This window comes from Malurus melanocephalus, unplaced genomic scaffold (genome assembly GCF_030028575.1).
Source record: "Malurus melanocephalus ecotype Western Australia unplaced genomic scaffold, MMel_1.1 scaffold_465, whole genome shotgun sequence".
NCBI lineage: Eukaryota > Metazoa > Chordata > Aves > Passeriformes > Maluridae > Malurus > Malurus melanocephalus.
In genome coordinates, this window is record NW_026623697.1 from 381,833 (window position 1) to 409,670 (window position 27,838).

Below are 27,838 nucleotides of genomic sequence, written 5' to 3' on the forward strand. Positions count from 1 at the left end.
GCCCCACGTTCCTGGGAGGGCTCAGTGTCCAGTGCCACGTTGTGACTGGAGCATCCCGCTGGCTGTCCTGCACTCTGGCCAGCAACTGCCTGAGCTGCTGCTTCCCACTTCAAGCACTGCAGCTGGKATCAGCTATACAAAAAGAATAAAAAGAGAAGTACCTAACCCAAGACAGCTAGGATACTACAGATTAAGCTRCTTTGATTACAGTCACTAAATAGACTTTGGTTTTTCATCTGAAATACCAAAAGGGATCTGTTGGAGACCCCTGAGTCCCTCGGGTAGGTTCATATTCCTCTTACTACCCAGAACACGARCTCTAAAAGGCTGCCACTGAAATCCAGGCCTCTGTAGCCTCTTGAGAATGCTTTTCCTATAAAGCTGCAAAACCGTGAGCAAAAAGCCTTGTACAATAACTCAGAGGTAGACGCGCAGGGGAGGTTACTGAAAAAGTCTTGGAGAATTAGGAAGAATTAGACTTGTGTCAGAAAACTTCTTCTCAGTCTGCTTTTGCTGGGGTGTCTTTCCCATCTCCTGTGCGATGGATGGTCATGGTTCAGAGCACCACCAAGTCATGGGATATTTATGTTGGCTTCTTAGGCAGTTCCGTTGGGCTTGGTGGCTGTGGTTGGTCACTCTTGGTCTGGCCTGCAGGAGGGGGCCACGTGGTCTTCTGATGAAGGTGGCTGAAAAGGAGAAATACAGCTTATGTGGTGGGGGAGAAGGACACAGAGGGTAATGTGAAGACAGCAGTGTTTATTTAGGAAAGGAGAGGAAGCTACAGCTCTTGCCTGGTTAGACTGTGGTGGSTGCCAGTTTTGTCTGAAAATGTTTTTCATAACCTTGAAATTATTGTTTGCAAATGGGTACTTTGTACCTAAACAAAAAATGGTGCTGGCAGATCTTCAGGTCGAGTTAAGCTAAGAAAGTGGTAGGAGATATTTAGGTCTCAAAGTGCCCTTTCAGATAACTTTAGGAAATGGCTCTATTAAATATAAACCATTTATTTTCAGGAAAATTTAAGAATTCAAGGTACAAACAAAGCCATGTCATCCTGCTCTCCTTGTCTGCGGCTTCGCAGCATCTCGATACCACAACACAGAAGATTAACACGTTCAGTGATGCTTTTTCCCTTGCACAGAGCTCACKATAAAAATGCCAGCTAGACAAGCCACAGAACCACAAATTCCCATCTGGTCTGAAGGAAAGCCAGCATTTTACAAAGCAAAAGAGAAATCGAGGAATTCACACTGTGCAAGGTGGGATGTCTCTTGCTGTCTAGGAATTTCACAGTATTTCTCTGTCATGGCCATCTGGAGGCCTCTCCTAGAGTGCCTGATCAAAAGTTGTGAAGCAACAGTTTCAGTTAAAAATTTCTAACAAAGCAAACAGGAATTTTTAGTATGTGTGCTGTCCAAATTACAGACCATGGCAATTTTGACACCTACTCCTTGTAATTTGGGATTCCTTCAGCAGGCAGGCACTGGTCCCTGTCCCATGGCAGAGCTGCAGATGGAAGCACAGAGCCAAGTGTTAGTGGAGAGAACATGCCCAATGCAAGCAGTACTGCTGCATTATGATAATGCACATTTAAATGGGGCAGGAAATCAGAAAATGCTGACAAYGCTCATAAATCAGAGGTGCTCCTGAAAGGCTGCAATTATTTCCTTTGTGTCTTGTGCTTTGAGACAAAGCCAGTGCTGGGCCATGGCCATGTTGGGTTGGTGAATAGGATCAAAGAGGAAGGACTGGGCACCTGTTTGGGGCTGTGCATTCACCTGGATGTGGCACAGAGGAGATGAGACACTCATTTTGTGTGGGAAGAGACAAACAGGGTCAAAAATCACTGCCAAGGAATGTTTATGGCTCATGRAGCAGCTCAGAGCCCCAGACTGCAAAAGTTAATCCAGACTGCCATGGAGCTGGGTGCCTGTTCTTTGATTTTCTCACAGGCATGTGAAGAGAAGGGAGCATGGCTGGTTTGTACTCCAAGGAAATGGGGTGYTGACTGTTCCCTCCTGCTCAGCATCACTCAGTTGTACCTGGATGGTGTAAGGAAAGTTTGGATCCTGGGTTTAGAACTATTGGGAAACTGGACAGGGTCCAGCAAGGGGAGCCCCAGGCCTGCAAGGAGAGGCTGGAGAGGGCTGAGGGAGCTGGGCTGKTTTAGCCTGGCAAAAAGGAGGCTGAGAGGCAACTACACAGCACCCACTCCTATGTCAGYGGCAATTAAAAGATGCTGGAGCCAAGCTGTTCTAAGCAGGGCAGCCAGTGTAACTGGGGGCAGTGGCCACAGRCTGCCCCTGAGGGAGCTCAGGCTGGCTGCTGGGAAGATCTTTGTCACAGAACAGGGAGGGATCTCCATCCTGGGAGGCTGAACACCTCAAGCTGGCTAAAGCCACTGCAGATCCCATCTACTGGAATGGTCCTGCCTGGAGCAGAAGATCTGATCTCCAGCAGTCCCTTTCAACCAGCATTTTTGTGATTCTGTGAAATCATCCTACTGCCTGTTAGGGTTTTTTCCCTGGATAAACACCTTTTCTCTGGCCCTGGGCACAAGTCTTTGACTCCATACCCTGTGAGTCTGCATTGCAGATTCAAAGATGAGTCACAGGGATATAGGGCGRGCAATTACATCTCAGTGAGCATGAGAGAATCAAAGAGGCTTAACTGGTATGGAAAAATATGGAAGGTGCTGGAAACTGTCAGCAACACTGACAGACATCCCTGAGACTTGCTGGGGTTCAGGTTTCTCTGGTTAATTTAGTGCTTACCGTCCTTGGAGAGGATTGGCGCTAACAGTTCTCTAGCTTCTGAGAGCAAAAGGTCAACAAGATCTGAAGATGGAAGAGATGTGTCTGAGACTGCATCTGTTTTATCCTCTTCTGTTTCATGGTTGACGCTTATAAATATGGAAAGTGCCATCAATACTTCTATCAGAGAACAGTCATTGACAATCCTGGCCAGCCTCTCAGGGACGATGTGCTACATAAATTCTGTGTGTTTGGGGGGGTTGCATCTCCATCCCTCAGCATTCAAGTGTCTGCTAGACAAACTTGCATTGCTTTGTTACAGACAAATGACAAAGTATTCTTCAGAATTTGTCAAAATTTCCCCCTCATTATATTAGAAATAACCAACTTGGAATCTTAAAAACTGTTTTCCATCCCTCCTAAAACCCAGATTTTTTAAGGGTCATAATCGATGGGATTGTGACTTTTCAATTATTTAAGCTGTTAAAAACACACATAGAGTCATGATACATTTATTCCCAAGTGATGGGAGATAGGTTAAGGTTGGAGGGGAGTTCAGAAGCCTGAGCTCTATTTCATTAAGGCAGCTGAGAGTCTTGTGAGCTCTTTGTTTACACTCCATCTACTCTAACTGCTGATAAAAAAGGATGTGGTCCTGGAGCCAAAACCTGGTTTGTGTTTGGAAAAGCAGGTGGATCAAAATTCTRCTGCTTTGGAAAAACCTGCTTGGAGTCTCTGCTGACAAGTGCAACGTAAYCAGAGCAGAGTTTCAGCTACTCACTCCCAAAAAAAGCCTGAACAGAGGCCAAAGCCCCTAAGCACCAACCCCCAGCAGCCTCCAGATCATCTTTCTCCCATGGTTTCACTTCCAAAGTGAAGGTATGTTTAGAAACTCTGGGTAAGTTACATATGAAGCACCTTCCCCTGAGAAAGGTCAGAAAAGGACATTTCGTATTGCTGTTCACCATTCCCAGAAGCCATCTCCTACCTTTTCTCATCTGGTAAATGACTATGTGTGCTCAGGACCTTGTGAACATTCTGCCATGAAAAAAAAAGATGAAAAAAGAAAAACATTTCAAACTTGTAGGAATGAATAATTCCTGAGAACAAACCCCATGGGTTTTTCCTGATGATCAGATTTAATATGACAGTAATCAGCTTCTGCTTATTCATTGCCCTTGAAGCGAATATCTCAAGGCCTTTTGCAGCTCAGTCAGCATTCATGAATCTACAGACACATCTGAATTCTGCATTTTAATATGGTGCTAAAATACATGAAATGCAACAYAAAAATCCTCTTCCAAGGAATAATTGTGCAGGCTGCACTTCAGTGATCATTGCTGCCAGCAACCCCTGGTTCCTGGCTGGACAAGCACGTGTAAACTCTCCTTACCATGCACGGTTCATGACTTCCCCAACACTATGGAGGGGTGGAGAATAAAGGAAGATATTGTGCTCCAGTGCTCAAAATCCTGTGATGTTTGGCTCTGGGGTCAAGTGAGATCCATTTCCAAAGTCTGACCCCAAACTGCACAGGCTCCAGCACACAGTGCTGAAGCTCTGGGGGCATTTAATTCTTCCACAGAGGACACAGCATCTACATTTCCTTCTGCTYCACTGTTTCTGCTTGATTTCAAGAGTTCTTGGGACAGGCCACCGGTAGCCACAACAGACACACTGAGTAGTGCTTCCCATACTAGCCAGTTTACCAAGTWCACATACTGGTATTCCCAATATAGGGAGTGAAGTGGAAAAACGGCCAATTGAGAGACTAAACTGTGAGATTTTGCAGGAAATCCGAGGGGAAAAAAGCCCTGGAAGAGCAAACCCACTCTTCAGATCCCTATTTATAGATTAGCAACCCTCAGCTATACCCAGGGAAGGTAAACATGGATGATTTTGACAGCAAAGCAGCCTCAGCATGGGGAGCCACGGGGAGCAGAACCACCAGCAAAACCTGCACCACGGAGTTTGCATTGCTCCCGGGGCATGAGGAGATCTGAGGTCATTCCCYGCTTCCTCCTAACCAGCAGACCGTGACTTTTTATGGTGAGACAGGGAAAAATCCCCTCCTGCTTATGGAGCAGGAAGTTGATTGGACTTGCAAAACCACCCTGAAGGTAAGGGGCTATGGTGGTGCTGCAGCACCRGGGCAGTTCCACCCCTCACCTGCACAAACAGGAGCAGTTTCCTATTGCAGATCTCCAGGCGCTTCCGTGAGACTTCAGATTTTCGTAGCTGGCTATCGGCCAGGGACAGCTGCCTCTTCAGCTCCAGGATGTCCTCCTGAGGCAGGGACACAGGAGGAGGAGAAAGGTGGTGGTGATGCTCCAGCCTTGGCTTTTGGAAACAACAGTTTGTGACATTTGCTACAAACAGAAGCAGTGTCCTTTGGGAAGGGACTGTGAAAATTCTGTGATTTATGACACAGACCCAGAGACCATGCTGGCCMTTTGGTGCCACACAACACAAATGATCTATGTGCTATTTAATTTTCTCCTGYTTAAATGAAGGAGGGGAGCCTTAGTTGTRGCTGCCTCTTCCCTGSAAGTGTCCAAGGCCAGGTTGGACAGGACTTGGAACAACCTGGTCTAGTGGAAGGTGTCCCTGCCCACAGCAGAGGGTTGGAATGAGATGGGCTTTATGGCCCCTTCCAACCCAACCCAATGCATCCCGTGACCCTATGAACCCACAGAAGGCAGCTCTGGAGGGTTGTGAGTTTTCTGCAGACTGAGGGGTTGCATTACCTCTATTTCAGAGACGTGTTTTGCTTTTTTCCCMGCCAGCTGCATCTTCAGTTCTGCAATCTCAGCCTCCAGCAGGTGGATCACTTCCTCGTAGTCCTGCTCTGCGCTGTGAGCCTGTCTCTGCACCACCTCGGCCATCTGCAGTTTGCTGTGCAGCGTCCGGTTCTCTGACAGGAACCCCAGTGCTTTCTGCAAGTACCCACAGCTCCTGGTGAGCACAGCCCATTCCCCTCAGCTTCCAAACCCATCCCAAGTGCCCCAGAAATCCCTTCACTAACCTGGTTCAGTCTCTGAAGCTCATCCTCCATCGACTTCTTGCTGTTCTCCACCTCTTTCAGGAGAGACTACGGGAAATATTTTCACCCGATTAGACGCAACAAACAATAGGACATTCTCTAGAATGCCCCTGCCTACCAGAATATTATTTTACAGAAGTTTGTGCATTCTCCTCCCTACAGAGAGGGCTGTTAAGGCTGTGATCTGCAGAATTCCACCTGGACACAGCCATGGTGCTGCCGGCCAGGTGAGGCTGAGAGGACAGGTGGTTCTTCTGTTAATCACAGACTGGAATTCTGAATGAGACCTGCTTTTTAAATATATTACCTCCCTGCTGAGAAGGGTTTGCATGCTTTGGGTACARAGAAGTTTTCCTTTGAGGCTGAGAGTGAGAAAGAAGCAATTAAGGAGAGTGGAGGGTGAGAGGCTCCTGTGTGACGAGGAATGAACAGAATGCAAACTGGGGACTTCTGTAGAGGGACAGGCCACCCCYATTACCCCTATTTAGAGCTACAGCAGAAAGCCCCAGCCAGGAAATCTGCTTCAAGGGGAGGCTCCACCTTTAGCCTTCGGACTTCGTGCCTCAGATCCGTCATCTCCAGCTGCAGCTGCTCCAGGTCCTCATTGCCATTGCAGTTGAGGGAGTCAAAGGTCTGCAAGGAGAGGGACAGGCCCATCACACATCGAATCAAAACCACCTCAAAAAGGAGTCAGCATTTTTGTGCAACAGATCAAAAGGCACGTTAAAAATTCAGCTCCAGGATGATTCTTTTTGCCCCACAGAATTTCACTCTCTGATCCCCATCATTGCTGAAGCTACAGTGAACTTTCATTATGTGAACCAAATGTAATTAGTTAAAATTGATTAATTATGGCTATTTTTTCCTTCTGCATAACTGCCAGACTGCTTCCTCATATTATCCMRTAKRTATTWTTTTTTTATTAAAAACAAGAAGTTTGAGCTCTTTTCTAGAATTTTCTATAATCAAAATGATTAATGAATAGTTCTGCCTTGTCTTTCTAACTSTAGAACAAACAGAAAATGGTAATTTAGCTTTTCCCATCACAGAATTCCATGGATTTCACATGGAAGATCCACGGATTCAATGTAGAGGAGCTTTGGGGTGACTGACCGGGGAGTGAAAAGCTGATGTATCCAGCAAATTTGCCACTTCGTGCTGAGTGAAGAGCATGGAGCTGCAATCCAGACCAGCCTCATCCAGCTCCTCCTGCATCAGATCCCTGAGTGCTTGGAGAACATCTGTGAGAAACAATCAGTTTTCAGCAGGCTAAAAGAGAAAAGTGATGTGTGCTATGAGAAAATGCCACTGATTTTGGGGCCATCCGCTGATGCCAAGCAGGGCTTAGAGATACCAGACACACTTSTCTAACACTCCTCAGCAATCCCATCAAGATTAAGCGAGTTGCTGACAATCTTTATTAGACCTTTGTTTCTTATCCAACTGAAAAAAAAACTACACTTTTAAAACCCAGAAAACCCCAGATATTTTCACAGGGGAGTTTTCATGATTGCACTTCTGAAAGTTTTGAAATTTTCAGCCAAACCCACATTTCCCCACCAAAAGGCACCTGCTGCCATTTCTCATATTGCTGATGTAAACAAAAAGAGAACGCAGTGATTCAACACTCAGAAAAGGTGCTAAGTTGACAGGTCTGAAAATCCAGATTCATTTGGCTTTCAGRCATGAAGGAGAGCACAGCAGAAGGGGCTGCGTGGGACAGATGGGAACCATYAGGGAGGTGGCACCAGGGTCCCAGAGCCTCCATAGTCACAGAATCATGGAATGGTTTGGGCACAAAGAGACCAAAAAGATGATCTCATTCCATCCCTTGCAGGGACACCTTCCACTGTTCCAGGTTGCTCCAGGCTCTGTCCAACCTGGCCTTGGGCACTGCCAGGGATCCAGGGGCAGCCACAGCTTCTCTGGGCACCCTGTGCCAGGGCCTCCCCACCCTCCCAGGGAACAATTCCTTCCCAATATCCCATCCATCCCTGCTCCCTGGCAGTGGGAAGCCATTCCCTGTGTCCTGTCCTTGCATCCCTTGTCCCAAGTCCCTCTCCAGCTCTCTTGGAGCTCCTTTAGGCATTGGGAGGGCTTTTAAGGTCTCCCCAGGCTGGAAACAGCTCTGCAGGTGGGGTCTCACCTGAGGGGCAGAGGGGTAGAATCCTCCCCTCCCCTGCTGCCCATGCTGGGGGCTCAGCCCAGCACAGGGGGGGTTCTGGGTACTCATGGCTGGGACAAATCCAGCCTCTCACCCACCAACACCCCAAGTCCTTCTCCTATGGCTTCTCTCCATCCCTTCTCTGCCCAGCCTGGATTTGTGCTTGAGATTGCCCTGACCCAGGTGCAGAACCCTGGCCTTGTTGTGCTGTATGAGTTTCACCCAGTTCCACCTCAAAGCCTGTCCAGGTCCCTTGGCAGGTGCTCAGCCTCTTCACTGCCAGCATATTTKCTAAATACCCCCAAACATCCTTATTTCTGTTGCCACAAACTACAACACCTGTCACTCACAGGAGAGGGCCATGTGTCCCACCCCTCATTCTGCACAAAATAGGGATCCCCGATCCCTTGTGTCTGTTCTGTCTGGTGGGGACATTGCTGGTGGCTTTGGATTTTTGTTAAAAACCTTCTGGGGAACAAACCCTGCGGGCCAGACATGCTCTGGAAGGCCACAGAAAGCAGGACTGGCTTTTATTTTCTGTGTCTCCTCTGGCCAGTTCCTGCTAGGAACACCAGTATATTGAAAAAAGTGAGCCTTTGCACCAACCTTCTTTTAGTTTGATTTTCCCTATGATGGGACAATGGGAATGGCCTTAAACTGACAGAGAAYAKRTTTAGATTGGATATTGGGAAGAAATTCTTCCCTGTGAGGGCAGTGAGGCCTTGGCACAGGTTTTCACAGAAAGCYGTGGCTGCCCCTGGATCCCTGGAAGTGTCCAAGGCCAGGCTGGACAGGGCTTGGAGCAGCCTGGGACAGTGGAAGCTGTCTGATGGAATGAGATGGGCTTTGAGGTCCCTCCCATTCCAAGCCATTCCAGRATTCCAGGATTCTACAGAATGCCTTCTTTTGTGTTTGCAATTTTCCTGATCTCTTTTGAGGCTCCATCACTACCTAGGCAGGTGTCTCACCACTTCTTTCCTCTTTTAGCTGCCAATGAAGCTGCACAGAAATGACAGAGCCCCCATGGGCAGAGCCCCTCTCACCTCCATAGGCCACCGTCCCCTGCGAGTCYGTGGTCAGGCTCTGCCGGAGCTGCCTCTTCTTCTCCTCCGTCACATCCAGACCAAGATACTGCAGAACCTGGAGCAGAAACAAGGAGTCTTTAACAAGGAAAATACTGGAAAAGCAACTCTTTGGGATGAGTGCGGGGATGACATTTGGTGCTGGGTTTCTCCAGGCAGCATCTCCCAAAGGAGCAGGCTTGGATTGCATTTCCAGTCTCCCCTTTCCTACACATGAAAAGAAATGTCTGCTCCTGAAGGCAGGGATATGTTCACATCCCTCCAAGAACATTTTGTCTGCAATTAGATTTGCAGCTCTGATGAGCTTTCAGGACTTTTGTCAAAAGTCAGTGGGGTTTTAGCAACACTCAGGTGAGAAGAGCTCAGCCTTTCCTCTTTCTCTTGCTGTCCAGGAATTGTGCTTGGGACCAGGAAGATAAAGCCATTAACAGAATATTTCCCATGGTGAGAGGCGACATTCAAACATGTTGCTTCTCCACTGCAAGTTTTGCTCTTTCATTACTCCTGATGCCCTGACTTCTGCTGATATTTATCAGTTCAACCCCAGGGCACCACACAGAAACAGATAAACCTGTGCAAGCCCCACTTCCCCTCTGGCAGCAGCCACTGAAAGCTTTTAAAAGACAAAGCCGAGCTCAGCAGACTCTGGGAAAGAGCACGARTGGAGCGTTCACCTGTGCCGGGCTGCACACRGAGCTCCTGCCCACAGCACCTCCCTCAAATTCCCCGGACAGGGAATCCTCGCTCTCGTTTCCATCACCAGCGAGTCCCCAGGATCCACCTGCTGTCCCATTCAAGTCCCACCTCCTGCTCCTCTGCCCACCGCCCGTGTGCCAGGCAGTGCTGCAGGCTCCCAGACTTTGGGATGTTGGCGGGCTTGGCCACCCCAAAAACATCTCGGTGAGGCTCGGTGTCACCCCGCACCCCGTCACCGCCGCACCTAACACAGGCTTTGAAAGAGGGGAAGCCAAGAGTCCCCTCCTGCCAGCCGGGAGGAGCTGCTTTGTCTCCGTGAGGAGAAGATCGCTGTGCCGGTGCCATCCCGGATCCCGCTTTAGGAGAATGACTCAGGCTCAGGAGAGCCGCTCCTGCCGGCGCTGCCGTCGGGTGGCAGCACAAGTTCGKCACATCGGGGCCTCCGCGGCCACCCCGGCCCCGCTCCAAGGGCTCTGTCCCCTCACAAGCCAGCAGAACCCAAGGTGCCAGACTGCTACATGGCCCCCCAGGCCACTCTGCTCCTCATCAGGGTCTCGGTGAACAAATGGGCAGCTCTGCTCCATGCCCATGGAAGTGTTTTCCACAAAACGATAGGAGAATCCAGCGGTTCTGGATGGCTCCTCAGCGAGGTATCTCCTATCTCAGCCTTCCCTCGCCCACACCAGGCTGCCTGAGGTCACCCCAGCAGTAACAGCACCACTAAAAAGTTTGGGGAGCCCAGCCTGAGTCAATGGCATGATGTCCAGGGGAGGTGCAGCTGCCAGGAGACTTCTGGAGCTTCATGGAGCACTGAGAAATAATGAAGATATGCTAAGATGTATTTAAACATCCCTTTGGACACAGCCAGGATGTTTCACCCTCTTTCTTTACCTTCAGAGGCTGGGCTCAACCTCCAGCAAATTCGACTGAAGAATGGATTATTTCCTGCATAGGGAGGAGAAGGAGACCCTGCTTTAGGGAGAAGGACCCTGCCACTTACCAGTTCCAGTTTTCCATCCTTGAGCCGGATATGGGGATCCAGTGCTACTTTGGGTTTGGTGCCTGAWGCTGCTTTGTAGTTAGAAGCTGAAGCAGGTGCTGAAAAATAAAAAATAAATGTAAATAGAGGRACATTTGGGTAGAGGAAAGAGATGTCTGCAAAGCAAAATTAATACCTGTTGTTGCATGAAATATAAAGTGTGTGCAGCAGGGTGAAAATCAAAGTCCAGGATTTACTAAAACCAACTCTGGAAGGCTGAACTAGGACACTCTTGGGAAGTTTGTATGCTGGGGCAAATCCTCCTGAAACTGGGCTTCTGCACGATTTAAAATGGGATGTTTCATCCAGGGACAAAGGACTACAAAAATAGCACTTTGGAAATTTCCATTCACAGAGTTTTGGAGTTATGGTGAACTGTGAGAAAAAAAAATTAAAATCTGCCTGGTTCTTGTCTACTCTGATTAAGCAAAACTGAAACAGATCATGGCACACATGGGGACAAATTAAAAGTGATGTGGAAAAGCACCACTCTGAGATTTTTCCTTTTCCAAGACTGCAAAAAGCCTTGAACCCTTTTTCCCTCAGCTGGTCAGGGAGGTTGTTTTGGGTAGAAGGAGCCACATGCATTGTGAGGCAGCCACAGAGGCAGAAAGGGGCAGAGGCAGCAGCTGCTGTGCTGGTGAAAAGCTGCCATGAGCTGGAGGATCCAGCTCCCAACAGCTGGCTCAGCACTGCCAGCACAGCTGGAAAGGGCCAGAGCACAAGCCCTGCCCCTCCATCCCTGGAGGGAACCTCACCTTTTCCATTATGATTAACCCTTGCCAGGAAGGAACCATGATATTCCCTGAGAAAAGGGCTGCAGAAGGTGATACCTGCTCAGGACCAACCCARCCAGTCTCCAGAAGGGAGCAGGGTTGCTGTGCCTGCCCTGCCCACCCTCAAGCCATCAGCCCAGGTGATAAAATTCCTTCTGGTGCATAGGATTTGGTCAGGAAACAATTCCTTTTGCCTTTAACATCATGGAAAGCTCTGTTTGTTGAGTAACACAGCTCCCTCAGAATCCAYGGAGCACTTCTCCCCGCACCCTCTGAGCATTGGGACAGAGCCCAGGTGCCAGGAGAAGGCAGCAAGGAGCAGCAGAGGTGCTGCATAATCCTCCTAATCCAGGTATCCATCTGCTCTGCCGAGGCCAGCAGCTGGGAAGCAGCAAGTGGGAACAAATGGGTTTGCTGGATCGGCCACCAGCACTTCCCTCTCCGAGTTCAAGGGCAGAGCTGTTACCCTTGGAGCTGTGGCTAATCAGGATTAGCTCCGTGTGGCTTTGCTGTCAGYTCTGGACACAGAGATATCCAGGGCATCCATCAGGCACCCAGAGAGAGGCACTGACTGGCCCAGGCTCCCAGCSTGGCTGTCCCTTCTGTTTCCATGGATRACAACACTGACACAAAGCCTCCTCRGCATTCCACATTAAAATCCTGGAGTGATAAAATCCCCCAGCCAAGTCAGGCTGTAGTTGGGTCACTGCTGTTGCTGGATTGCTCTGTCCCCATCACCAGGACTGGCTATCCGTGGTGGCAACCCGAGAGCCACCTTGGCATCTGCAGGGTGCTCAGGGCAGGGAGGACAGAGCATGTCCCTGTCCCAGGGCTCTGCAGTGGAGGTGAAAGGCAGAGCTGAAGCTGCTGAGCATCGCTGGGAGAAGATGYTCCATCTCCTGCTGATCCCAGATATGGACTGAACACAATTTGCCACCAGTGCTTGCTCTTGGCCTTCCAGAGGGGAATTAYGGCAATGCACAGGGATTTGGAAGCAGGGCCAATGTCTCAGGGAAGGGAGGGCTGTTGGATTTGGGACTGCAGCAGTGGTGGGCAGTGCTTGCTTGGGATTTGTTGGGAAAGCCCATCTTTCCCTCAGGGCAGGAGTAACCTTCACATCTCAGGGACATGACGGAACGTGGTGGAGGTTGTTTCCCTGGGGTCTAGGTCTTGGAGGTTATTGAGGTTTCCTCAATATTATTAAGGGACTTAGGAAGCTGCAGGGTGATTCAGGCTCACCCCCATTGCTGCCATACCATTGGATGAACAGTGGGTCTCTCCACAAAAGGTCAGAGCTCAGGAGACACAGACCATGGAGAGGAAMCACAGCATGGAAAAAAGGCAAAAACTGAAGCTTGGATTTAGACAGATATCTGATTTAATCACATCTCTCAGCCATTTCCCAATCTGGCCAACTGAGGGCATTTCTTAAAGCCTGTTCAGAGCCCAGGATTGTTGTGTTCATCCCAACTATCATTACCTGACTGCTTTTGTGCTGYTTGTCCCACCAGAAGGGAATGTGGCCTGTGGAGAGCCTGCTGCAAGTCTGAGGCAGCAAAGCCACTTCTGCAAATCACTCACAGACTGAGCGGGGAGGAATTCATCTCCTGTGAATACCTCAGTCTTTGAATGCCTTAGTAAAGGATTTTGCTACTATGGGCAAACATGGACATAATTACTGCTCCTTGAGTAAACTGAGCTGCTGCCTGCCCTCTCTCTGAACAGGCTGAGTGTCATTATCACCCCATWAAATTCCACTACAGCAGTATAAACACTGATAAAAAAAAATGTGGTGATAGGACAAGGGGAATGGTTTTACACTGCCAGAGGGCAAGGTTAGATGGGATATTGGGTGGGAATCCTTCCCTGGGAGGGTGGGGARGCCCTGGCACAGGGTGCCCAGAGAAGCTGTGGCTGCCCCTGGATCCCTGGCAGTGTCCACGGCCAGGCTGGACAGGGCTTGGAGCAGCCTGGGACAGTGGAAGGTGTCCCTGCCATGGCAGGGGTGGAATGGGATGGGCTTTAAGGTCCCTTCCAACCCAAACCATTCTGTGATTCTTTGATTCTGTGATTCTGTGATTCCATAATTTCACCATTCTCAGCTCCAAGGAGCCACAGCTGTTTGTCACCCACACAAGAAGGGCTGAGCAGGACTCACCTGAGACCGTGAGCTCTGGCGGGCAAATGTCTGGTGACAAAGAAGGCACAGGAAAAGGATTTTCACGTCTATTCTAGAAAAACGAGACAAGATGGCACAGAGAGTAGCTAAGAATCTRTTGGTGTAAATAACAAGCAGAAGACAGAGGAGTTCACGAGAGAGCTGTGAGGGCACCACATACACCTCTTATGCAGATGGATCTRAAGAGATTCCAGGGGTTTCTCTGGAAGCACCAGGCACAGGCTGAGCCACCTCAAAATCTCTGGTCACAAAGAGGTGACTCTGTCCTTAACTGTGCTTGAGAGCTGAGGCTGGGTTTGACCTTGCCTGGTGTCCCCACAGAGGTTCTCCCTGAAGCTCTGCATCCGACCCAGCAGGGAGGTAYCGAGTCTGACCACAGGCAGGTATAACATTCACCCCAAACCCATCATTATCCCAGTGAGCATGGCAGGAAGCCGAGATCAGTTCACATCCTTTCTCAAGTGCTCTGTCATGRCTGAAAGCACAAGGGAGAGGGAAAAACAATCAGAGGGGAAGTATGGGGAGCGCCACCGAAACAGATCTGGCACAGCTGGGGACTTGGGTGCCAAGAGGGGCACAGGGCTGGTGAGAGGATGTACAGACAGGCAGCACGGCTGCCTGGGCACTCTGCCTGGCATGGGAGCCCTGACACCATTAGAAGTTCCATCCTTCAGCAACAGTGAGGAAAGGAGACACTTCAGTCTAGCCAATTGTGTGGTTTCATACAAGTGCACAGCACATTCAACCTGGGGGTGAGGGGTTTAACCACAGCACTCAGCCACAGCACTCCAGGGGCTCTGCTACCTTTCCATGGCACATCTCTAGCCTGGGGCACCCTAAGGCAACACCTGTGTGACATTCATGCAAGTCCATGTCCSCAGTTGGCTAGAAAAAATGTTTTGTGAATGGTCTTGTATGAAAGGAACATCCAGCCGGYCCCTTTTGAAGGAAATTCATGTGGAAGAGAGCAGAAGGGACAGTCAGCACAGCACTAGCCCAGGAGGGGAGAGACAAAGGCACAGAATGCAGCTGCAGACCCCTGAGGGTTGGGGGGATAAACCCTATCCAGCCATTCACAGCTCAAGCACTTCTCTGCAAGCACAGTGTGGAGCTTGGCTTTGCAGGAGGAATGAGCCTGGCTTATCATTAGAGGAGTCAGGAGCAGGACCGGGCTGTGCAGAATGCTGGGGATTCATCCTCATCACAGGGCTCCAAGAATAAAGAGTTGCTGCTGCCTTTGGGTAGGAGCCGAGATCAGACTGACTCTAGAGATCCCTTCCAGCCCTATGACTGGTGCTGAATGAGATGCAGAGTGCTATCCACAGAAKGGCTTTGTTATTTTRGAAACCTGAGACTCCTGAAACAGGTCTGAATGCAGGCCCTGGAGATGAAACTCCTGTCATTACCTCCACAGATCCATCTCTTCTCAGAGAGAAGAAATGATTTCAGATTTAAAACATCTGCCTGTAGGTAARTACATCAACAATACAGACTTTCCATTGGACTTCCAGAAGTATTCCCAGGGAATCCTTACASAAGAGTTCTCTGATCTAAGAAAGATCCCAGGATTGATGTCTGTTAGAGATGAACTCCCACCTACCTCTGGGGACCTGACGTGGACCTTCAGCCTGCAGGAGCTCAGGCCATTTCCCACAGCCTTCAGGGGWGGGGATGGGATGTTGTTGTGAACGGACAGGCCGGGATGTAAGCGTCCCCTCCCAGGAATAAAGGCCACTTCTGTGCTTCCCTCGTGTCTTCAACAAACAGCAAACACACAACACTTACTAACAAAACAAAAGGCACAGATTTGCCCAGCGTCCATGCTTGTGGTTCTGTCTCCAGGATAAGCTCACCTAAGCCTGGGTAGCCTGCGGCAGTGCAGCTGGATCTCCACCAGCTGTGTTCAATTGAATCATGGAATCATGGAATCATGGAATGCTTAAAGTTGGGAAAGATCCCTAAAATCATCGAGTCCAGTCATTAATCCAACACTGCCAAGGCTACCACTAAACCATGTCCCAAATATCTCCATGGTTTTTGAACACTTCTAGGAACGGTGATTCCACCACTGCCCTGGGSAGCCTGTGCCAAGRGCTTTACAACCCTTTCCATGAAGAGATCTTTCCTGATATGCAATCTAAATATCCTTTGGCACAACTGAGGGCTGTTTCCTCTTGTCCTCTCCCTTGTTACTTGGGAGAAAAGCCCAACCCCCTCCTGGCTCCACCCTCCTGTACAGATCCATAAAGTCTCTCCCAAATCTCCTTTTTTCTGCTGCTTTTCACTTCACTTCTGTTGCAGAGCTCAGCTGGGCAGTGACAGGAGACAGTCATGAGGTTCRAAACATTGGGAAGGACTGGGTTAGATCCCAGGATGATCCACACGTTCAGAATTTCCATATGTGACCACCTGTCAGGACCATCCTAAAGCATCATTTTGAGATTAATAATGCTTTGAAGCCAAACCTTGGTATGACATGAAGGGTTCTGCTAAGACTCAACAGCCCCTGATGATGACAGGARATAGGTTCTGTGCCTACCTGAATTTGGCTTTTTCAATTATTTTTCTGGCCTCTTCATGTGTGCTGCCCACCAGAGAATCTCTGTTGATAGCAATGAGTTGGTCTCCAGGTCGGAGCCGACCATCCTAAACAAACAGAGAGACAGACACAGCATTRGGAAGGGATATCTCTGCCCAAAGCCTTCTCCTGCAACACAAATCCTCATKAGTCCATGCAATTATCCACCTCTTCTTAGAAAAGCTGCTTCAGAGCAGCTACACCCCCTGGAGAGGTCTTCATGGCAGAGCCCCCAGGGTCTCCACTCTCACTTACCTTGTAGCAGTCCCCATCTGGCAAAAGCTCTTGGACATAAATCATGGGCCCRTCAGGCCTGTTGGTCCCACCACTGATGGTCAGCCCCAAGCCRGAGCAGCTTGCTATAGAAATGCTCTGGATTCCTGAGTCAATGGAGTAGCTGCAAGGGAGAGAAGTCAGCAGGTGACTCAAGGGGATCTGGGTTATCTTCCCATGTCCCTGAACAAACTCTGCCAYGATTTCTTTCCATGCATGATCCTTCTGCCTTCTCACAACCTTTTCTTTGCATACTTTGTTCCTCCCACCTTGGAAAGGGGATGGGAGGGCTCCTGTTCTTTGGCACAGTTTGCTCAGTGTCATGAAAGTGACTGGTTCCCTTAATCCCAGTTAGGGGAGTACTCATTTACTACTAWGGAACTAAGCATTTAACCAGGATATATTTGGCATTCCTGGTTTTTATAGCCAAAAGCACACAAAGGATCGACACAGTTGTTGCTTGAATCCAGCTAAATCACAGACAGCAATTTACAGATGAATCAACKATCAAGCAGCTCTTAGCAAACATCAAAGTGAAGCTCAGGATACACAGCTGGGTGTGTCTTAAYCAGGGTTTGGACCCAAAATCTTGCAAGATGCCCTAAAAAATGGGCATCCTTTACAGCAGCACTCACCACACTGGGAGTTACTGCTGTGGCAGGTGGCTCACCCAGTKGAGGATGAAAAGGAGCAGCAAACAGGCTGGGCCTTTTCCTCCAGGAGCTGCAGGCCACCAAGGCYCTGCCACAGCAGTGGCTCTGTGCCAGAAGGGAGGTTTGGCAGTGGCAGAGTTGTGGGAGCACAGATTTCCAAGCTCTGGTGGGCAGCACTGCAACAGGAGGGGTTTGGGGAAAGATTTGTTGGGGTCTAAGGGTCAGCGAGCTGTTTCCTCCAAATGGGATGGGTGCAGCTGGCTTTTCACCTTTTCAGTTTATTTCCACAGCAGCCACTGCCCAAAGCAGCTGCACTGGCTCCTCTGTTATAAGTTATAACTTAAGACACAACAGCAGCTGTGCATCCCGTGCCCTGCAGGGATGTGACTCCCCATGTTCCCTGGTGGGAAGTAGAAAGGGTGCATGTGCCTTAGTCTTATAAAAAAATATTGCTTTAAAGTGAATGATTTTAGGGAAATGATRCCATGAAATACAGCATTAAAATGCTCTGTTCAACCCAAAATCTCAGACATTGACTGATGAGATTGCATCTTATCCAGCCCCCAGTGGGGGGGGGGATTGCTCAGTGGAGTAGCAGGACCTTGGGTGACACCAGGATGAGAGGGCAAAGCCTGAGGACAATCTGTGGTGAGCAGAAGGGGTGGCAGCCACATGGAAAGACCCGTGGTCCAAATTACATCTCTCAGCTGACCACCAACACTCTRTGGCCTGTGACTCCAGGGGAAGACCACTGGGGCTTGGCACTGGTGTGGAGACAAGCAGAACTTGGCACAGCATGGCAAGGAGGCCACCAGGACAGGCCCCTCTAGCCTAAATTCCCATTTTCCATGGCAGGGAGGTTGGAATGAGATGATCTCTAAGGTCCCATCCAAACCAACCCATTCTGGATTCTACATCTCAGCCTGGAGCAGGTTAACAGCCCAGCAAGGATGGCTTGTCCAAAGCAGCTGCCAAATAGATGATCTGGTCTCTCCTCTGCGTGGGTCTCTCACTCCATGCAAGCAGCTTAAACCTCTGGTGCCAAATATTTGTCCTCTGCAAATCCGTAATAAGCTGGTTTTAGCAAGAGGATTTACTGGTTCTGCAGTGAGGGCTGATTCTCTTTACCAGCGTCTTGGCTTGTTTGTGCTGRCAGAGGAGGGAAGCCCTGGGGACAGATGGTCCCTGTTCCATGACTGTGAACACCCTCCGAGCTGTCCCTCTGGACAGGGGCCCCAGAGACAACACTGCAGAAAAACCAGCTCTGCCTGTCCGAACCTCTGACCCTGCAGAATGTGAGAGGGACRGATGACCACATGAAAACTCACCCCAGGAGATGCTCTGCACACCAAAGATGTGGTGCCTGCAGGCTGTTGACCCCAAAGGAAAGGGCATGGGGAATGTTTGCATGGAGAGGTGCTCTTAGAGCATGGGGTTAATGTGCCAGGAGCAGGACAATGGGAAACAAGCTCCCAAAACACCTCCTGAAAGCTGCACTGGCCTTGCAGAAACACTCTGCTCATGCTTGCTAAAGGTGATGGGCAGAGTCCTCTCAGCTGGCTGTAAACCACGGCCTCTCCCTGGGTTTGGAGGGGAGGAAGAGGAGCTGCTGTGTGGGTAACCACGGTGCAGACATGCTGAGTGCCTCARCTGGGAAGCTTTTCACCCCTTGGGAACAAGCTCCCCAGGAGCAGCCAAGATGCCACTACAGCACCCCAAATATTCGGTGGCGGTCTGAATTGTGGTGACAGAACAGGACAGAGGACTTAAGGACGCACAAAGCTGTTCTCCAAGCACTGGAATGACTGCCAGGGTGGATCCCTCAGACATTGGGTGGTGTTCTGATGACCCCAGGCCAGGCTGGGGGAATCTGTACGTACTGTGCGTGAGGGGCGTGTGCCGGGTTCCCGATGAAGGGGCCGTGTGAGTTTGCAGGGCTCAGCAGCAGCGGGCTCTGCGAGCGKGASGAKGAGCCCGAGGAGGTGCTCTCCAGGTATCGACCTGAGCAGCARAGTCAGAGTCAGCCCAGGGCACAYAAACACMMCAGYGTCACCCTCCCACCCCACTCTGCCRCTGTACTCCCAGATWTTTGAGAAAGYCTCATGGTGGTTAAAGACATCAGGACAGGGCTGAGGGAGAGGAAYCATTCCGCCTCCTTGGCACAATTCCAGCACAGGACTGTCACCCCTCTGCCAACCCTATATAACTCTGCCATCGGGGATAGGCTGGCAGCTCTCTGGTGGGATGCAAAGCCAGAGGGATGGCTTCCTTCCCTGGGCACACATGGCTTTGTGTCCTGGCACCTGGCTTAGGTGCACCTCATTRAACATCTCCCATTTGCAAATGAAAAATAATGATCTTTGCATGAATTATTGCTAAAAAGCCTTGAAATCCAGTGCAAAAAGCCACAGCTGCACATACTGATGGGGTCACCTGTCCAGCACATCAGTTAGGCAGAGTCTGGGGATCTGGGGAGTGCTTAYGACCCCAACTCAAGTCTCCCTTGATCAGCCCGTGGCAGCCCTGCCCATGCTCTGAGCATACACCAAATGCCTGCAATAAGGACAAGCTTCCATCAAACCTCCACCCCAAAACCAGCCCAAATCCAACCACAGCTCCTCCAGAATGACACTGGGATAAAGGAAACTCCCTCTGCAGAGAGAGGGGCTTTCAGTTCCCCCCAAAGACTGCTGAGCTACTCACTGCTGCCGTGCAGGATGGGCGAGCTCCGTGCCGAGCCYGTGTTGCTCTGGGAACCAAACTTCTCCAGCAGCTCAGAGAACTCTCTCCTGCAAACAAACCCATGGTGCAGTCAGCTGCTGCTCAGGACTCCCCCCTCTTGATCCTATGGAATGRTGCCTCTGATGGCAGTGCCTTGGTACCCAGGCTGCAGAGAGCAGACAGAGCTGCTGCCCTCCAGCTGTGGGGAGCACACGGAGCTTCCTCATGCACAAGGGGAACACCCTGGTTTTGTGAGCTTGTGCAAGGCTTCAGGTCTATAATCAATCTCCTGGCAGTACRGCTTTCCTGCGATGGGCTGGAGCCTCAGTGTGCTCCTTACCTGCTCTGGAATGTGTTCAGGAAGGGAATTATCTTTAAAGGTCTTCTCCAATCTTTATGATCCTATGATGCTATGGACAGACTCCTATGATTCTGAGGACTTTCATCCCTGAGGAAGATCAGATGAACACTGCCTTGCACCCTGCCTTGCACCCCATCTCATGGACCCTCCTGGGAATCAGCTGGAATATTTCCACCCCCAACTAGAAGGCTGAAAACTTTTGCAAACTCACCACACAAATTAAACCCTGCCAGAAGGAGCTGTAACTATGCAAACAACCCAAAAATCGTCAACCTATTTTTGACTCCTTCTAGAAGGGTTAAATACGGGTTATTCTGTTTGTCCTCCTCTCCTGAACATAAAACAGATCCTGTAGCTCTTGCTGGAGTCAAGAGGGGAGATGCACCTGCAGAAGCAGCAGCCCACTCTCGCAATCCATCCATGGTGATGTTCTCCACGAACCCTTGAAGCRTGACACCTCAACAGAGACCTGCGTGCAATCTCAACCACAAAATCCCCTGGAAAATGATCTCCAAAAACCTTTAGTAATGCTTTGTTCCATRTTGAGTTTGACCACCATGTGCTGAGCCTTTGGTGAGCTGGAACTCCCTGTACATCACAGGTGAGTTGCTTCATGAGCTTTTTTTGCAAAGTGTGACATTATGAATTTTTTAACCGCATTAAGAATCACCATTGTCCACATTCACAAGCTCCTCCTCATTTCTGTAACCCTTCTTTGAGCTGCTGTGAGGACCTYACATCCTTTGGGATGAGGAGGCATGGCAAGGGAAGGCATTTTAATCATGTTTGTTCACGTTCATGTTCAGCAGCCTCCTGATCCACCCCTGTCATGCTGGATCTTAGCTCTCAAATTGTCCCTCTGCAAGGGGGGTCYGCTCCCTCCATAACCCATCCCCACCTGCTGGATCTGACCTTTTGGCAGAGAGATCCTCAGGGATGACTAATTCCTCACGCATGCCAACTAATAAGCAGCCAGGCAGTGGGACAGACCCTGAAACTGTTGTTTCAGTGGCCACAGTAACACCATTAGATGTCCTCTTTGAAGGCAGCAGGGAATCCCCACGGGAAGGTGCCTTCCTGATGCCATAGCCCCAGGAAAAGCCAGGCTATGAGTGGCTCCCTCTCAGGCCTGACAGTCAGACAGGCTCAAGAGGTGAACCTGGAGGAACCCAGCCACAGCAAAGTTCCCTGGGCCTGGAGACTGCAGTGACACACTCGCAGACGCTGCGTCACCTGCGTTCCTCACCGGGACAGATGTTGGGTGTTATTGGCTAGATTAGAGTCAACAATATTAAATGATGAATGAATCATCAGCTCCTCAGGTTCCTGCTGGAAGTGCTCTCAGTAATTTACATCTTCCCAGTCACAACCAGCTCATTAACAAACTTCAAAGGCCAGYGCATGCCTTATCTAATATTGCCATCAAATTTATGCCTTATTCATTCATTTAATGCTAATTTAAAACCTGAGTGTCACACAATGCTCAGTGACATGCCWTGGTGAATCCCAACATTTGAATCCCCACTATTGTCTTTATCAACCAAACCCACGACCTTAAAAGAAGACCACGACTTTGTTCAGAAACCCCACCTCCCACAAAGCTCTTTTGGCTTTCAMCTCTTAGGCTCAAACTTCCCAGGAAAATCCAAGATGCCATCAGGACACCCAGAAGATGCTGTGGCATCCCCACCATTTTGATGATGGAACAGTGGAAGGGACATGAGGACGAGCAAAGCCATTGTCCAAGCACTGGAATTTTTTATTGGATCTACCCCCAGACAGTGCAGGCATTTGGTAGCCCACCAAGGGACAATTGAGTGGGGCCAGCCCTGTGTGATCTGTCCTTACTGTGTATGAGGGGAGGCATTTCCATAATGTAAGGCACCAAAATATATGAAAAATATTACGAAAAGTTTCTCCACTGAAAGTGTGTCAAGGAAGTGGTGGAATCACCAGAAGTGTTCAAAAGATGTGTGGATGTAACACCTGACATGGTTTAGTGGTGKCCTTGGCAGTGCTGTGTTAAGGRTGGGAMTTGAGGCTCTCAGAGGGCTTTCTCAGCCTAAATGAWTCCACAAGCACTGGGAAATCAGAAGGACAACTCAGCCCCTGGTTTGCTGTTGTGTGGATCTCTGAGCTGAGCCTTGGGTAGATCTCAGCAGGATTTTTCTGGTTTCCCAGTAAAGCCTCTGTGTTTCTGCAGCTGATTCACACCAGTTTCACTGGCAGCTCMCACAGCCATGGCCTTACCCCTCCCTGACCCCGTGCAGGGGCAGGTCCAACACGCTGGGATCTCATGTTTTATTCCCGGTGGCTACCAAGCCACCAGCACCTGGCTTTTGTCTTGGGCTGGGTATTTCTGTGGTCATCCATTGTTCCATTTTCCTCAGATAATAATCCACCAGGGCACAGAGCAGGTTATTATCCCCAAACAATGGCTGAAATGCTCTTAGTCAATGCAAATGCAACTGGTGCTCTGTGACCCTGCAAACCCTGCCACTGACCCACACTGACAAACTGTCATAAACAAGGACATGTTTGGGCTCAGCATTCCTTCTTGTTGTTGTTTATTTTGTGTCCTGAAATTAATCCACAAATGAGGTTTATCATTGTTTGCTCAGGAGCCTGAATGAGCTGTGAGACTGGATCCAGCCCAGGGACAATGTGACCAAAGGCCACCATCCCAGCTCCTGCTTTGTGGGTCAATCCTGCCAGCCCCAGTTCCACCAGGGACACAAACACATGACTAACGTGAGGCACACGCTTATCCCAGCAGAAAGTAACACACTTTCTGGTGCCAATCTCCCGGGAATTAATTTTGTGCTCAGTGCAGTGTTTGGAGGAGTTTGACGCGGGCAGAYGATGCCCAAACATTGCTGATTAATGAACGAGTGCACTGAAGGAATGCCAGAAGGTCTCCTTTGTGCTTTCAGACACCGAGAGGCTTCAGAAGATGTCTTTAATATTTAAAATCTGACCCTTGCTAAAGCATTGTGAATTGTTAGGTGCCTGCAGGACTGAAATGCCCAGCTTTATTAAAAAACAACAACTGTGGCATTGTATGAGGTGGAAAGTTCATTTTAACCGGCCCTTCTGCAGCTTTTTTTCATTAGGATGCAAACATTTGAGGTCTGGAGGATGCCTGCAACAAAGCTTGGCCCTGCACAGCCTTCACCAGCCCCAGGGTGGAATGGGGTCTCTGCCAGGAGCAGCCAGCTCCAGGATGACTTTGCTCCAGATTAAGCAGCAGGGGGTCAATCTCCCTGCACAGAATGTTGTTGTTTTATCTCATAATGCCTTTTTGTCCTGCCCTTTTGTTCCTGGGAGAACAAAGGGTGAATCCTACATCAAAGGTTACACAGCGTCTGGAAGCCTCAGCTCTGCACCACAGCTGGGAGAGAAAGTGGAGGCTCTGACATCAGAAATTACTGGTTTGACTAAAAAAAACAAACCTGCAGGTGAGTGGGAGCCGTGAACCCAGAGCACTCCAAAAGCGTCACAAAGGCAGATTTTCTTACACACAGCTCAGCAGAATCAGGGCACCCTCAGCCAGCCTGGGGCTGACCCCAGCTCTGTGGGGAGGTCACAGCCTGGAGGGGAGGGAGGGATGGGGCATCCACAGGGACCTGGACAAGCTGGAGAGGTGGGGCCGTGAAAAATTCATAAAGTGTAACAAGGCCAAGTGCTGCTGCTGCATCTGGATCAGGGCAATGCCAAGCACAAATCCAGCCTGGGCAGAGAAGTCCAGGGAGAAGGATTTGCTCCCTGACAGCCCTGGAAAAGGACTTGGGGTGTTGGTGGGTGAGAAGCTGGACACGTCCCAGCCATGAGCACCCAGAACCCACCCTGTGCTGGGCTGAATTGCCAGAGTGGGCAGCAGGGGAGGGGGGGATTCTGCCCCTCTGCCCCTCAGGTGAGACCCCACCTGCAGAGCTGCCCCAGCCCAGGGGAACAACAGCAGCAGGACCTGGAACTGCAGGAGAGAGTCCAGAGGGGGGCATAGAGATGCTCCAAGGGCTGGAGCCCCTCTGCTCTGGAGCCAGGCTGGGAGAGCTGAGGGTGCTCACCTGGAGAGGAGAAGGTTCCAGGGAGAGCTCAGAGCCTGTTCCAGGGCCTAAAGGGGCTCTGGGAGAGCTGGAGAGGGACTGGGGACAAGAGATGGAGGGACAGGACATAGGGAATGGCTTCCCACTGCCAGAGGGCAGGGATAGATGGGATATTGGGAAGGAATTGTTCCCTGGGAGGGTGGGGAGGCCCTGGCACAGGGTGCCCAGAGAAGCTGTGGCTGCCCCTGGATCCCTGGCAGTGCCCAAGGCCAGGTTGGACATTGGGGCTTGGAGCAGCCTGGGACAGTGGGAGGTGTCCCTGCCCATGTCAGGGGTGAGATGGGATGAGCTTTGAGGTTCCCTCCAACCCAACCCGTTCCATCCTTTCCCCATGTCAGGGTGGGATGGAAGCAGTGCCAAGCACAGGTGCATCTCAGCTGCTCTGTGAGAGGCTGGGTGTTTTTCCCCAGGCACAGCCGATATCCCTGGCACTCCCAGGCTTGCTGGAGTCATTGCCAGCTCTCCCTGCCATGCTCAGAACAGCAACACCACGGGCTGAGCTGTCCCTGTCACACTCAAGGCTGGCAGGGCAGGAGGGACTGTTCTGCATCTCCACCGTGTTGGGTGGAGCTCCTGCCACAGCCCCTCTGCTGGGAAAAGCAGTGTGGGGAGAAGGACCTGGGAAGGGATTCTGCCCCTGGCCCTGGCCCTGGACCTCCAGGCCTGTGTCCAGTTCTGGGCCCCTTGTGACAAGAGCGACATTGAGGGGCTGGAGCGTGTCCAGGGCAGGGAATGGAGCTGGGGAAGGGTCTGGAGCCCCAGGAGCAGCTGAAGGAGCTGGGAAAGGGGCTCAGCCTGGAGCAAAGGAGGCTCCGGGGGGACCTTGTGGCTCTGAACAACTCCCTGACAGGAGGGGACAGCCGGGGGGGTCGGGCTCTGCTCCAGGGAACAGGGACAGGAGGAGAGGGAACGGCCTCAGGCTGGGCCAGGAGAGGGGTAGGGGGGACATCAGGAGGAATTTCCCCATGGAAAAGGTGCTCAGGCCTTGGCAGGGGCTGCCCAGAGCACTGGTGGAACCCCCACCCCTGGAAGTGTCCAAAGAAGGACTGCACATGGCACTCAGTGCTCTGGGCTGGGACATTGTTCAAAGGTTGTGCTCCATCTCAGAGACYTTTTCTAACCTCAGTGACTCTGTGAGCCCACAATTCTGTCCCACACTGCCAGGCACTTGCAGAGAAGCAGCCTTTCCTTCCTGCTGCGTGTGTGAGCCCTGCTGACCCAACAGCCCTTGTTTCATGGGATTCTGGGGATGCATCTTGTATGGAGACAGAATGAAATCAGCATTTTATCAGGCCAGGATGGAGAGGTGCAGCACAAACTGGCTTCTCCCGGTGATAAACCTGACAGACCAGGCTGATACCTGTGCCACGCAGAGAAACAAGGAACTATTGTAACTTTCAGGCTGAGAATKAATAAACAGTAATTACCAGTGTGCAATAAAATTATCCTCATTAGCTGAAAGTGAGTGCTGACAAACATCAGATTCATGCATCACCTAAACCTGGTGAGTCCAGCTCCAAATCTGAATTTTCTGCTTTAAAGCCCAGCATTACTGCTGCTCTCTGCAGCCCAGCTGATGCGACAGGCCCAAAAAATGCATCTGATACATGCCAGAGACTGAGTTCCATGAAAAGCACAGGTAATTTGGGCCTATAATTAACTCCAGGGATAAATAATAGAATTTATGAGTCAAATTCACCCCAGGGCAACCACAACAAAATGCTACTCAGCTGAGTCATTGGGAAAATTGGCAGGAAGGCTGGATCCAAAGGCARAGCCATGACGTTTCCTCCTCCAGCGTGCCCTGAGTGAGGAAGTGCACTTGAAAATAAACTGAATTTTCTCTGCCCTGTGTCCTCCTCAGCTTTCAGGTGAGCTGCTTTGCTGGGCAGTGGGAAGGTGGGAAGCTGCCCACAGTTCATGCATGGCACTTCCACAGGCATCACCCAGAGCTGATGGGTCCAGCGAGGCAGAGCATATTTCCACCCTGCTCTCTGCTCACCTATGCTCAAGGATGGACTTAAAAGATAACAGRCCATCAATAAAAGACAAAACTAAGTGGGAAAAAAAAAACAAACCAGTGGAGAGCAGGAAAATCCTTCCCCCCATTCCCACAGCCCTTAATCCTGGAGATATGTATTCGTGTTTATTAAACAGTTTGCGAGATGATTATGTAAGTGAAATCTCTGCAAATCTTTCGGAAAAAAAATAAATAAACTGATTACTTCCCCTCTCTCCCTCTGGCTAACCTTTTGCAGATTTAACAGATAACCAACAGTGAACGGAGGCCAAATAAATTGCTTAAAGTTTGATTGCCCTGCCAGCCTGCCCGGCTGCCTGCGGGCAATTGGGGACTGCTGGCAGCAGGAGGGAGCCGGGCAGCCACGCGTGYGGGCGCTTTGGGAAACATCTGCTGCAATTCGGATATTAGCAGCTGCAGAGAGATCCTTGAACAGCTTGAAACACATCAGGGTGGAGGCACAAAACCGGCGCTGGGGGCTCTGGCTGAGAAATCGAGTGTTTCCCGTGCTGTTTCCCTGCTGCTGGGCTCGGGGAGCTGCTGAGCTGAGGGATCCCATCCTTCCTTCTGGGACACAGCGTGGGGACACCCACGGGCACTTCACCCCTCTGAACTGCATCCTGAGCATCCCTACTTGGACCAAAGGATCTCTGGATCCCTGCCTGCTTCACCCAGCRCTTCCTCAGCAGCTGCTGGAGGACTTGCACTTGATGTAATGACAGGAGGTGTTATTTCCCCTGCAAGAGGCTGGCTGAGAGCAGCCCGTCATTAATAGCGAATAATTCTTCCTCAGTGCATTGCTGTGTCAGAGTTGGTCTCACCCTGTCATTGCAGCACTCTCACTCCTCTGCCAAGGCAGGAATGCTCCACGGATAAGGAATGAATCCATCATCTCGGACACTAACGGGATGTGGGCGTGTGGAGAGAGTGACTCTGACCTCCAGCCACCCACACACAGAGCACAGCCCAGGAACCTGCCCAGGCCGCATTCTGCCACATCCCACCCTCCTTCCCCGCTTCCTGCTGCACCTCAGCTTTCCTGGCCTGTGTTTCTGCTCACAGCAGAGSAGGTGCCAGCACACTGGGACAGATCTCTATGGGATGTGCACAATGACCCCACTCATCCTTACCCTGCTCACCACAGCTCTGCCCTCTCACAGCACCATCATGGTCCCGCACAGCTTCAATCCACCCAACACAAGACTCAGCTCTTCCCTTCCCCTTCCAAATCCTCTGAGCCTCCCCAGAGGGAGCAAGGTTTCCCAGGGAGCAACAGGGGGACAGGGAGAAACTGCTCAGCATCCCCGAGAAGGAGGAAACCTCTGGGGAAGGAAGAGCTTAATGTGTTCAGCGGGAAGGGAAGGGAAGGGAAGGGAAGGGAAGGGAAGGGAAGG

The 27,838-nt window shown here is 50.5% G+C and overlaps 1 protein-coding gene across 1 annotated transcript in view; it reads right to left on the reverse strand.

The window, feature by feature from the left end:
* Positions 1-503: 503 nt before the first annotated feature.
* The window catches only part of LOC130582132 (syntaxin-binding protein 4-like), a 38,041-nt gene continuing 10,706 nt past the window's right edge, over positions 504-27,838 (reverse strand). Inside the window, exons 6-22 of the mRNA XM_057380667.1 lie at positions 19,940-20,025; positions 19,117-19,237; positions 16,566-16,707; positions 16,272-16,378; positions 15,333-15,486; positions 13,712-13,784; positions 10,739-10,836; positions 9,004-9,100; positions 6,910-7,037; positions 6,337-6,429; positions 5,779-5,844; positions 5,501-5,689; positions 4,923-5,039; positions 3,742-3,791; positions 2,775-2,902; positions 1,449-1,506; positions 504-686 (exon numbers count right to left, since the gene is read on the reverse strand). Coding sequence (XP_057236650.1) covers positions 584-686; positions 1,449-1,506; positions 2,775-2,902; positions 3,742-3,791; positions 4,923-5,039; positions 5,501-5,689; positions 5,779-5,844; positions 6,337-6,429; positions 6,910-7,037; positions 9,004-9,100; positions 10,739-10,836; positions 13,712-13,784; positions 15,333-15,486; positions 16,272-16,378; positions 16,566-16,707; positions 19,117-19,237; positions 19,940-20,025 — 1,810 coding nt within the window. The 3' untranslated portion in view covers positions 504-583. The remainder of the gene's footprint in view (positions 687-1,448; positions 1,507-2,774; positions 2,903-3,741; positions 3,792-4,922; positions 5,040-5,500; positions 5,690-5,778; positions 5,845-6,336; positions 6,430-6,909; positions 7,038-9,003; positions 9,101-10,738; positions 10,837-13,711; positions 13,785-15,332; positions 15,487-16,271; positions 16,379-16,565; positions 16,708-19,116; positions 19,238-19,939; positions 20,026-27,838) is intronic.